The 13,442-nt window shown below is 37.7% G+C and overlaps 1 protein-coding gene across 1 annotated transcript in view; it reads left to right on the top strand.

Moving 5' to 3' along the window:
- MAN2B2 (mannosidase alpha class 2B member 2) overlaps positions 1–13,442 on the top strand; it is a 331,173-nt gene that overhangs the window by 116,018 nt on the left and 201,713 nt on the right. The window contains exon 7 of the mRNA XM_086964114.1: positions 12,009–12,207. Within this exon, the coding sequence (XP_086820240.1) occupies positions 12,009–12,207 (199 nt within the window). The remainder of the gene's footprint in view (positions 1–12,008; positions 12,208–13,442) is intronic.

Consider the following 13,442-nt stretch of genomic DNA (forward strand, 5'->3'; position numbering starts at 1 on the left):
GGAAAAATTGGATCTTTTCCAGCTTTAAATCCCCACCCTCCTAAGATACGATAAGTATCTTCACATTGACTAGCTCCCACAAAGTAATTATCAAATTGAGTGTTATCTCTCCTTATGCACAATTTTCCACTAACAGGTTTATCTATGTGTATGGCTACATTTTAATTTCTGCCATTAAGCTTTTCTTCCTCACTCTGCCAAAACTTAGATTTAGTTTGTTTTTAGCATTTCATTCCGTTTGTAAATCGCTCTTCTCTCCTCAACCATGTTTAAGAGAGACTTTTCTTCTGTTCTCAATTTACATGTTAAATTGTTTCTAAAAGCGTATTCATATGCCAGTTCATTAGTCACTATGAAAAATTCCCTCATCTGCTTAGCATGTTTTTGTTTATTTAAGCTATTGTCAATCTTTAAATTTGCAAAAATCTCATTATAGTCTGAGTAATAATACTCCAGGCGTCCAGTTTTATAAAACAAACTAGCTATTACGCTACAAGTAATACCATAAGTGAGGGGAAGCATATTATATGGAACCCCTTCCGAAACAGAAGCAGGAAGTTTCACACAGATGTAACAGTCTTTTACATTCATCACCTTAACATATTCAGATAAAAGTCTAGAAAAGGTATTACTAGAAAAATCACCAACAGATCTATCTTGGTGGATCTCTGGTTTGTGCTCAATGACTCTATTAGTCTTACCCACTACATCATGAATAACTTTGTTTAGACTCAACTTTACTAGTCATGTTAGCTTTGTACATCTCTTTGTCAATCCCAAATGGGAAAATGACAGCTAAAATTAACCAAACCAAAATTATTAGAATCACACAAATAGAAGACATTTCGCAACATCTTCTTAAAATAGAGCATCTCAAATTATTGTTAGAATTAGGCATCTTTTATTTGAGACAAGAGCCTTTCAGAAAAAAAAATTAAAATTCAAAAATCACTTAAATATATCACTAAATATACCCCCCTTATTATTTTTTTTTTTTTGAAAGAATCCTCTAACAGCTTTTCTTCAACCTTACGTCTAACATCAACATGTTTTTCCAGCGAACACAATTTCTTCGACCTTGTGTCACCAAACACATTTTCTTCGAACTTATGTCACCTACAGCTTTAACCTAATGTGAAAACAAACTCAATCTATATTACTTGTGTCATCTATCTCTTCTTGGCTACTACTGCTTATTTCCATCACTGGTGGGATAATTTTATACGTCCACTCAGGAGACTTGTATTTCTGATTAGGTTTTAACACTCTCTTTGCTCTACTGCTTATCACTTCTATTTTCTTTCCTGCTTGACTTTTCTGTTCTAAATCACTTTTCTGACTTGAAATTTCGTCAACCTGTTCTTTTGATTTATTTCACAAATTTGAATTTTAGGCCCTCATTTTCATTTGTCCAATTATCTCCTTTTCTTGAGAGTTTCTTCTTAGGCTCACTTTGATTGCACTCAGCTTTCCACGCTCTTTTCCTAAATTCTTTTATTTGAGATTCTTCATCACTTTCATCAGTTTCACTTTCTGAGATCTGAATTCTAGATTCAGGTACTTCTTTACTCAGCAGCTTCACTCTGTTAGGAACATCATCCTTATAGCTGGTACTTGGTCTTCTTCTTCTTCTTCTTGAATTACTTCCAATCCACCAGTTTTATCATTTTCGTCCCTTCTTCCAGAGCTTCCAATCTGCTTTTCAATACTCTCATGATCTTGATTCACTTCAGACTCTTTTTCTGCTTCTTTTTCCAGCAGGTCCTCTTTTTTTTCAGAGTCTACCACCACAATTTCTAGATCTTTTTCATTCAATGCCTTATTCGCATTTGAATCTTCCAGATGTCGACTTTCTTGTCGATCTTTAGGATCTGGATTTCTTTCAGGTTCTTCTTCAGAATCTGAATCAGTTGTTGTGTCACTTTCTTCGTCAGTATTTTCAGGTGGTGGTACTCGAATGGTATGACTCGCATGAATCCACCTTTTCAGACCTTTACACTTTACTGCCTTTGTTGTGACAAGAATCACCTGTCTTGCTTTCTGACACCTGAGTACTAGACAATTTCTCCTTCGATGAACTTTTGTTCTCACCAAGTCTCCTGGCAAAAGATCATGAGCCTGTTCTTTTTCTCTTGTAAGTACTTCAGTTCCTACCTGATGGAACACAGAAGTCACTACATCAGACATATTCTTACAATAATCCATAATTGCACTGTCATTAATGCTAAGCACTTTACCTACTGGAACAAATGCCTGTCTCATTACTCTGCCCATCAATATTTCATGAGTGCTTAGGCCAGTTTTTCTATCTGGAGTACTTCTCAAAGACATCAAGACAAGTGGAAGTGCATCAGTCCACTTCATTCCTGTTGCCAAGCACATTTTAGCAAGCCTATTCTTGATTGTACCATTGACTTTCTCAACAACACCTGATGCTTCTGGTCTGTAAGCACAGTGCAGCTTTTGTTTTATACCAAGTGCTTCACAAATCATCTGTAACAATCTGTTTTCAAAATGTGTGCCGCGATCAGTCTCGACCGTCACTGGAAATCCATACCTAGGTATGATCTCCCTTAAAAGCAATTTTTCCACAGTAACTGAATCATTATGGCGAGTTGGAAACGCTTCCACCCATCTTGAAAACAGACAGATAATCACTAGGACATATCTCAAACTATTGTGTGGAGGCATATCAATGAAATCCATCTGTAACCTGGTGAAAGGACCACCCTCCCGTCCTATGGTTCCCAAGCTTACAATTGTCTTCCTGTTTGGATTGATCTGCTGGCAAATCAAGCATCTCTGGCAAAAGGACTCTGCAATAATTCTGAATTTTTGATTAAACCATGTTTGCCTAAACAACCTAATCATTGAGTCTCTGCCTAAATGTCCTGGACCATGATACATTTGGGCCATGTCCGCAATCATGCAGTTTGGCATTACTGGTCTGTCATCTTTGTAAACCCAAATGCCATCTTCCGCTCGCTGTCTGCAACCTGCTTTTAACCATGTGTCTTTTTCCTCATCATCTGCCTCATCTTGTAAATCTTTTACTCCTTGCCATGTCTCAACTACAGATGTTAGCATGAGTGAGTTCAAAACATGTTCATTGTTTTTCTCCCGATTAATGCACATATTGTTTTTTGCACAAAACATGGCGATTTTCATCTGCATATGCATTACCCTTGGTCATAGAATCATTTCCTTTTTGTGAGCGTTACATTTTACTACAGCAATTTTCTCTGGCAACTGAATGCCATCAATCAATATTTTAATCAATTTTGCATTTCTGATTGGTGTTCCCGCAGAGGTTCAATCACCCCTTTGAGACCAGAGCTGGCCATAGTCATGAACTAAGCCATACCCATACTGCCTATCAGTCACTATGGTAATTTTCAATCCGGTTGCTTTTTCACATGCACGTATTAAAGCAATCAATTCTGCTATTTGAGCTGAACGAATTCCTTTAAGACAAGAGGCTTCAACCACATCTGCAACTGTACAGACAGAATATGCTGCACTCAGAACACCTTGTTCCGTTCTCAAGCATGAGCCATCAACAAAGTAAACATAATCAGACTCAGGCAACGGAACATCTTTTATGTCCTGTCTAGGTTTGGTGCAATACTATAAAAACATCCAGACATTCATGGTCAATGTCATTCTCATTTCTGATTTCTGTCACAGTACCATCAGGCAACAATGTGGAAGGATTTAAATTCACACATCTTGCAATAGACACGTTATCTGATCCCAGAATAACTTTTTCATATTTTGTCAATCTATTACTCGTCAAATGCTGAGTCGTGCTTCTGGTAAGAAGAATTTCAACTGAATGGGGAACATCCACTTTTACAGGAAACCCCATTATTATCCCTTCACTTTGCTCCAGACTCACACTTTTTGCAGCCACTGCTTTTAAGCAACCTGGCAATGCTTTTGCAACAGGGTCAAGAACTGCTGAAAAGTAAGCAATTGGCTTTCTCAGTTTCCCATGTCTTTGAATCAAAACTGACAATGCACATCCTTCTCTTTCACTGCAATACAGCTCAAATTCTTTCTCATAGTCCGGCATTCCCAATGCTGGTGCTTCACATAAACTTCTTTTTAACTGCTCAAAAGCCTCTAACTCAGTTTGTTATGGTAATCGGGTTTTTTATGTCTGCTTTTGTCAGTCTCTGTAATGGTTTTGCAATTACCGAAAATCCACTAATCCACTGACGACAATAACCTACCATTCCTAGAAACATTCTGAATTGTCTCTGTGTTTTTGGAGTTTGCATTGCTCGGATCATATTTATTCTTTCAATTGTCACTTGTCTAATTCCTTTTGCAATCCTGTGACCAAGATATTTTACTTCCTGTTTACAAAACTGTAATTTTGCAGGTGACACTTTATGTCCCTCATCTGCCAAATGATTCAAAAGAGTAATGGTATCTGTCACACAGTTGTCCTGTGTTTTTGCAGCAACAAGAAGGTTGTCAATGTATTGCACTAATGTCGATTTACCAGGCAAATCTAGATTTTCCAGGGATTTCTTTAGCAACTGATTAAAAATATATGGGCTTTCTGTATACCCTTGAGGGATACGACACCATGCTAAGATACGCTCTTGGAATCTGAACGCAAACATTTGTTGGCTCTCTGGATGCAATGGAATAGTAAAGAATGCATTACAAAGATCTATAACTGTATACCATTCTGCATCATGCGGAATCTGGTAAAGAATTACCGCTGGGTTTGGTACAACCGGGCAACATGGATCAACTATTTGATTAACCTTTCTCAGGTCCTGAACAATTCTGAAAGTTCCGTTTGGCTTTTTGATTCCCATTATTGGTGAATTACATGGGCTGCTCTCAATTTCTTTTAAAACACCTTGCTTTATGAATCTTTCAATTATAGGTATGACACCTTCAATAACTTCTGCTTTCATTTCATACTGAGGAATGTTTGGATAATTTGCTCCTTGTCTCACTGTTATTTTAACTGGGTCTACATGTTTCATTAAACCCATTTCGTCTCCTGATAAATCCCAAATTTTAGTATTGACCGTCTCTTTTAATTCTTCAGGTAAATAATTTTTGTCAAAAGCAGGAAATAATTTACTTTCTTCTGCTTCAACCATTAACATTGTTAATTTATAAAGGCCATCCTCCTCTTCTGGAGTTTGAAGCTCAATACCATCAGGTGAGCAATATATTTTGAAGTTCATTTTACAAAGGATGTCCCTTCCTAACAAGTTTACAGGACTGCTATCACGGACTACAAATCTGTGTTTGTCTTTGAATTTGCCAATTTCGACTTTAACTGGTTCTGTTAAATCTGTTTTAATCTGTTGATTAGCTACTCCAACTACTTGGATAGTGTCACCAGAGAGAGGCAGGTTTTCTATTTCCACTGATCTAACAGTAGAACGGGTAGCACCTGTGTCCACTAGAAAAGTGATTTCTACATCATTCACTTTACCATTAACAAATGGACCAGACTGATTTACCTCAAGAGTGGCTCCAAGCACACACTCTTCCTCCTCTCTCAGGCACCGTCATAAGTAATCATCAGACTCACTTCCATCATTCTCTTTTAACCAATATTGTTGAGAAACATTCGACACATTCACTCTTGGTGATCTGTTTACCTGTTCACCTCCGCAGAATCCTGTTTCAGAATTGTATCTCTGCGCATTAACACAATTTGGAAGTGGCGGTTGTGGAATCTGACTCTGCTGATTCACTAACTGTCGCTGTAGCTGTTGCTGCTGATTTATCTCATTAAACTGTCGCTGTAGCTGTTGCTGCTGATTTATCTCATTCTGCATCTGTGGATTTAATGATGTATTTTTGAAATTTCTGGGCGGATTTTTACACTCACGCTTCCAGTGTTCAATTTTGCCTCAATTAAAACATTGGAGTTTCTGCTTAAGTTCTTCAATATTACCTGTTAATTTTGGCTTATTAAAATTAACCTTAAATTACCCTTAAATTTCCCTTGATTCTGGTTAACATTGTTGTTTTCTAAAGTTGCCATTTGTTGTTCTGCCACTTTCACCTGTGCCCACATTGCTTTTTCTTTTAGCTTCTTTTGCTTAGCATCTATCTCGTCACTGCAGTATTTTGCTTTTCTCAGGATGTCATCAACTGAGAGTGATTGCCAACCAACTATTCCTGATCTGATCATCTCTCCAATTCCAGGTTTCAAGCCATATACAAATCTGTATATAAAATGGCTCATATCCTTCTCACTCAGCTTCTCATAACCACTGTATTGTTTAAATACCAGCAGTAATCTTTCATAGAAGGAATGTACTGATTTTTTTGGCTCCTGATTTGTTCTGTCAATTTGAACCCAATCTACTTCTTTTTGGGGAATCTTGTTTTTCAACCACACAATCACTTTATCATACGGGTTTATAACATCAGGTGAAGGTGCACCTGTTACTTTATCTCAGGCAGGGTCTTCTTTGGGCCAATCTATAGAAATTTTACATTCTGTCCAAAGATCTGAAGGAACGACAATATCAAAGAATCCATCAAGATCAATCCACAGAACTTTTGAGACCTTAACAAATCTCTCTACCTGTCGATACCATTCCACAGGTTTTTCTCTCAATCTGGGAAAATCATTTGTAAACAGCAAAATGTCCTGCCTTGTCCATGGAACATGAACATACCCTCCACCAGCTATTTCTCTCATAGGAAATTCAGTTACAATTTCCCCTCTTTCTCTTTTGTCTTCCTCTCTTTTCTTTGTCCATTTCACTCTCCATTTGCTTAATTCACCTAATCTTTTTAGAAACACTATTAATTCTTTTATATGAATTATCCTTCCTGTGGTGTTCATATTTTCAATATCTTTTTCAGAGAAATCCACTCTGTAAAGTTTCGGCAAATTTTTCTGTCTACTTAGATCTACTTCTAATTCAGCAGCCATTTCTTCTAAGTGATCATATTTGGTTTTCGTTTTCCATTGTATGCTTTTGCAAATGAACAACAATTCATCATCCTGATATAATTTTAAACTGTCAGGTCCAATTGTGCCAATAATTAATTCCTCTAAATCTGCTTTCAATTTTGCAACATCAAGTAATTTAAATTCTGGGGACTGTGGGGTTCATGTTAAATCTATTTTACTTAAGCTCTTTTCTGGAGATCCAGAATCAGAACCTGCAACAGTTGGAGATTGATCATTTTGAAAAACTTTGATTAAAAGTTAAGTCAGGCATCCTTTTCTGTCGGTGAATTTCTGATGAATCTGAATAAAAATTTTCAGCTACTTTCTGAATTTCTGTATTTAAAGGGACAGTCAAAGCTGAATGTCTAATTTCTTTTTGATCAAAAACTGGAACAACAGGTCCAATTGTTACTGGTACCGTTACTGCTTCCATGCCTTTAGTTAACTGTTGTATTGACTCTTCCTTTGATCTGAGGTATTCTCAAATATCTGGAATATCCTCAAGTCTTCCTGCTCTTTTTATATTTCCTGGAATTTCATTTCCCTGAACTAGAGATTCAGATAAACTTGAATTAGTTCTTGTTTTTACTCTTTCGGGAATTTTTGCATTATTCTGATTTAATCTATGTGGAGACTCATCATTAATTTATCTAGGAGGAGCACTTGGAGAAGTTCCTTGAGGAATTCTCGGGGTAGACCATGAACAAACTGGTTGATAAGGTGGCGGGCGTTTTGTCTTTGTAATGTAAATTTCTTCTAATACTGGATCTTCTGCTTCACTATCTTTAGCAATATTTTTTTTCTTTGCAGCATTCTTTTGACTTATTTCCTCACCAAATCTTGCTGGGTACAAACCATTACACATATCTGCTCGTCTCCAACGACGCATTCTATCTTCATGAGTTTCTTGATTAATGTCTAATTTAGTGCCTCTTTTTATACCTCTGTTTTCTCGTTCTAAGTCAAACATCTCATCCTCCCACTCAGCTTAAGCCTCAAATTGTGTAGGTCTGGGTTTTGGTACAAGAGACATCATTTTTTCTCTCAAGTTTTTCAACACCTTAATATTAAATGACCCATCTTCCGGCCATGCCAGAACACCATCATCTTTAGTGTATTCCATCCAATTCTCCATCGAAAGGCAAGTATGATAACCAAATTCACCTTCCATATAAGCTGCAGGTGTTTTATACTTATGAAGTAATTTTCCACCTCGCGTTTCAATTTTCTTGTCACTTTTGAAAATATTTTTTCATTTCTGAAACCATGAAGGCTTCTTTTCCTCATACATGTAATAATAACTCATGTTTTTAAACAAATCCGCTTACTTCGAAAACATCGTAAATATTTTCTTGTTGTTCCGCTACTCTAACCAATCCGTGCGCGAAACTCACCAACAAACCAATCGGGTTAAGTCACGTCACTACTATGTTCAGCCAATAGAATTACTGAATTTCAGAATGAGCCAATCAGGTACCAGCCTACCAAGTCACAGGAGCCAATCAGTGCACGAATACTGTGACGTATGCTAGCCAATCACAGCGCGAACCATGTGACGTACACTGCCGCTGCAGCTTCGCTGTCTCCGTTCCACTCCTTGAACTGACCCCTCCTTTACACAATAATTTCACATATTTTACAAATCTTTCAATGGAATTCAGTTAGTAACTTCACATAAACAAACCATTTGTCTGTTTCGCTAAAATAAAGAGATTGTTTTTTCAGACAAACAAGTATCCTTTCGCGTGAAATATACAACGCTATTTTCACAGAATATTTAATTTCGTTGATAGAAACAAGTAGCCTTGTTCTACCCTTCTAACACACGCAATCAAATGGAAAGAATCCCTAACCATTCATTCATGAAATTTTTGGTAGGACTTTAACCCGCCAACAAAAATCCTCACTTGCCAGTAAGAATAGACAACGCTTCCTTACCCTTCACTCAAGCTTGGATAAATTCTACTACTCTTTTCGCAGTGAGTTTTAAAGCAGGACATTTGTCCCTATACTCGAAAGCTACAATTTCATAGACGATCCTCACTAAACATTCAACCTAACTAACACACCTAAGATCCCTAAACTTGTGCTGTATGTCCACAACACCTGTGATATATATATATATATGTCAATACCTCTATTTTGAAACGGAACAAATGCACTGGTAACCTCACTTGTCACACTTAACTCTTTGCCGGCAAACCAGGAATTTTCACACTACTGGAAAAAACCTTTCGACTACATGTAACAACTGAACAAACTTAACATGTTTTAGATATGCATCCTATGTATCATGTACCATGTCAGTTACCATAGTAACCATCCTCTGCTACCAAGTAATTGATCCAGCGCTCCTAAGGAAAAACTGTCTCAATAACACTACTCATCTTCACAATACTCACCATTAATCATGAATCACTACTAAGGCCCATAAACTGAAGAGACAATTTTGAGCGACTGAATCATGTGACCTAATTAAACACTCTATTCATAAACTATTTACAAAGATATATACAACTGCAGTTAATTATTTCTTTCCATGGTTTTAATCATACGACATTTAATTAAGTCACTAAGGCGAATGGATCTAATAATGATAACTAGACCATGAATAAACAAGACCAGCTTGTCATTTCAAAAATCTAATTTTATTAACTTTATTTTATTCAAGGAAGGAGCATTTTTATTCAGAAATCATTATTTTATTACCAATTTTGAAAGCATCATTCAAGGAAAGGCACATTAGTCTGACAGTTTAAAAAGGTAAATCTATCAGCATGAATTAAAGCAAAATAAAAGTTTCAATTCCCTAAATTCTATTTCCCTGTCTAAAACGCTCTTCACCTAAGGAATAATTAATAAAGACTGCTGTCCTTACGTGCACCAGAAGTCCATCAGCATGTCATTCAGGAATCTGGAAGCAAGAGCCCCCCCCTGCCTGTAGGGCCAGATTTTGTACCTTTCTAACTAGCTAATCTTCTTCTTAAAAAGTGTCTTTTTTCGTTACCATCAGAGTTCCCATTGGCTGACTTATGTCAGACCATCCATGTCATCATCACTTTCAAACCAAGAACGGACTCTTCTTTAGCCCTATTGTTCATAATGTATTGCTTCCTCAAGAATATTTCAAAATTGAGTTTGTTCGAGTTACAATTCTCAGCTTCCTCACGTTGGCAATCCTGCTGCTTCCTGTCCTTGGACATAACTCCATGAGCACAATATGCACATCTTTTATTCAACAATAATTTCTGTCAACGTGGTAAAACTTTCCACTTCTCGTGTGTGCAAGGCTCTTCTCTGGACAGGTTTCAAAACGCCATCTTTTATAGGCCCAAAAGGCCTCTCAGGAAACTAGTATTTAAACAAACACAAGACCGTAATTAATTAGAGAATTGAGACCCATTCTGTTACCCACCCCCTCTTCTAAATATTAACCGAGTTAATTATGTTACCTAGCCAAAGCACAAAAAGCAGCTTCATAATAACCTTCTTCTTTCAGGCCACAAGGATTCTAAATGAGCTTTTGCCACAGAAAAGACACGACAAAACATATTGCACAAAAATAATAAAGCACATGCCATTAATTAAACAGCCGCATTTAATACTGACAAAATCGATAGACAAGGTTAGCTTATTAATTTTCCGCGTTCTTGCAAATGCAACATAAAAGCACATTAGTCCCGCGTGTACTGTCTGCAATTTTAAAACTAAGTTGGTTATTTATTTCAACACATGCCATTAGTACTATTATACTTATAATGGAATTGGAATGGAATGGATTAACTTTGCGAGCTTGAACGAAATCTCATTCAACATCTCGCTCCATCACTAGCAACCAATGTAGTTCAGTTAGCCGTTTCGGTTGGGTGTTATCCAAGACCTTTGGATTTTACTAAGCATATGTGTCTAACGTAGCTATAGGGCTTTTCAGACAGGCTTCTTCCATTAATCTGTTATTGTGCTATTCACATTTTATTTCCTCCCACGGCAGCATGCATCACTGGGCAGTGAGTCCCTCCCCTTTAGTCAGTGGCTGGCTGGGCTGCAAGTTACGGAATTCTGCACATTCTTATGAAGCACATCCACACACAAAGTAGTTCTCTTCGGTGTCAGGGACTACTATAATATTGTGTGCTTTTTGCAGACATAAACGTATGGGGGTAGAATTGCTATAGATTTATCACCATAGCCATTTTAGAGTGGTTTCTCTTACTTACGCTTTTAGCGAACATTGCTTCTGCCATTTTATTTGTTTTTTTATAGTTACAGTTCCTAAGGTGAGCACTAGAGTAGGATTTTGATTTTAAATGTATTTAAAATGTATCTCTCGTGTTCTTGAGAATGTAGTTCTTTAATGATAGAAGGTTTGGGGGTTACATCAACTATCCGTGTAATGTCTACTTATTGATCGTTCCTGAAACACATCTTGCTCAAATAATACTGAGTGGGTTGAAGAATGGTTGCAGTGCAAATAGTTTTCTAATTCGGATTGGCACATTGACTAAGTCCTTGTTCCCTCGGTGGTCTGGAAAAAAAATTCTGGGCATCTACAAAATGTAACAAATACCACCACCTCTACCCATACTTGTTTCTGTAAGGACAACCTAATGATGACAAGGTGGGTGGCTTGGGGCAGAAAATTGTTACAGCGCAACTTAGAATGAGCTTGTAAGATAAGATTTTTTTCATCATTGTTTGTGGACGTTTAACTTTTGCATATGAGACAAGTATAGTTAATACTTCCCCTGTGACCCACGAGTTACAGAAGTACATCATTTCACTAACAGATCAACTGGGGTTTTTCAGATATCAAGACATTTTTCATTTCGGGAGCTACATCCTTCAGACTTTAATAGATGTGTTATTGCAGTGGGTGTCGGTTACGCATAGTTCTAACAACATGCATGAAGGTGGAAATGTGCAGATTTCATGCAATGTGTACTGAGAACGTGTTTCTCTAAGGCAGATTTGTTTACAAGTTATATTTGTGTGAGCTACTATTTCAGGTTGCTTTCCCTGTTTCTTGCTTTAATTTCTCATTCGTTTTCATTTGTAGGGCTGTGATAAACAATTTTTCAACTCATCAGTTCAGTTTGAAAATATGGATCCACTGCTTGACTATATAAATAAGCATGCTGAGGAGTATGGTGTGAGAGTGCAGTATGCCACCCTCAGCGACTACTTTCGGGCCCTTTATAGTGAAAACCTCACTTGGGATGTACGGAATGATCAAGACTTTCTTCCATATTCTACAGGTATGTAGGGTGACTGCTTAATGTCCTGGAACTTTTCTTACATCGTGTACTCTGCAATAGCACTTGTCTGTGCCTTATGATTAGGCCTGGGCGGTGAACTCCGTTCCGTTCGATGAGTTTTTTGCACTTCGCGCTCTGTGGAGCTCGCGCAGTGCAGAAAATTCCGCTCCGCTTAGTGCAGCAGAGTTTTCCCCCCACTTGCGAATTGTAAGTTCACTAACTTGAGCTGCCACTTCGCGGAGTACCCCGTAGCGAAACTAAACGAACTACGCCCAGGCCAGCTTATGATACTTGTTTTAGTGTTTTAGCTGATCCACTAATATCTATGAAACTTCTGCTCCTCGTTCATTCCTGTGACATATCAAATTAAAGGCATTGTGTAGTTTGGAGAGAGCAGCTAGTCACTATACTTGCATATATTTACATATTATAAACGTTGGCCAGTTAGAGACCGTTTGACAAAGACAGATTCTACCACAATACTGGTCTGTGTTAATCTATCTAATTCAGCTGTGCAGTGTGACAGCTATTGCAGGGGATGCTGAATCCATATTCCTGTTTCATTAGACACTGCAATTTTATTTGTCTGGTAAAATGGACAGTGTGTTGGACATCCTAGATATCTTATTGTTTAACATTTTCATTAGTTTAGCAGCTAGTATTGGAAGCTCCGCTTGGAAATCTTGTTTAATTTCCTTTCAAATAAAATGCATGCACAACTAGGAGCCTTCTACAACACTGTGAGAATCTGGATTATTTACTTCTGGGTGGTGGCAGAGCAAAGTGTTAGCACCCACAGAGTTAAGTCGGTTTCATTGAGCTATTCTGGGTTTATTGGCCAAGCTACACCTGACTGAGGAGCCCAATCGGCGTGAACCCGATCTTGGGTTGCTTGTGTTCCAGTCCAGGGAGGACCTGGCCTGCCAATACAAGCTGGAGTGTGTGGGTAGTACAGTACAGACGTGCGATTCCATTGGTCTACCAAATTCACAACCACCTTATAGAAGATAGATGGATGAGTACCATCTTCGAACACAGTTTCCACATACATTCCACTAACGAGAGAGAGCGTAGATACTCATTAAAGTCATACCATACTGTCAAAGTGCATATTTCAACAAGTCCATCACTTTGTCAGCATAAAAAAGCGAAATATCAAAAAACTAAAAAGCCCACATGTACCCTCAATAGTACCAAATACATCAAAACAACAGTACAAGACACCGCTAATTAAG

This window comes from Lissotriton vulgaris, chromosome 3_2 (assembly GCF_964263255.1).
Source record: "Lissotriton vulgaris chromosome 3_2, aLisVul1.2, whole genome shotgun sequence".
Lineage (NCBI taxonomy): Eukaryota > Metazoa > Chordata > Amphibia > Caudata > Salamandridae > Lissotriton > Lissotriton vulgaris.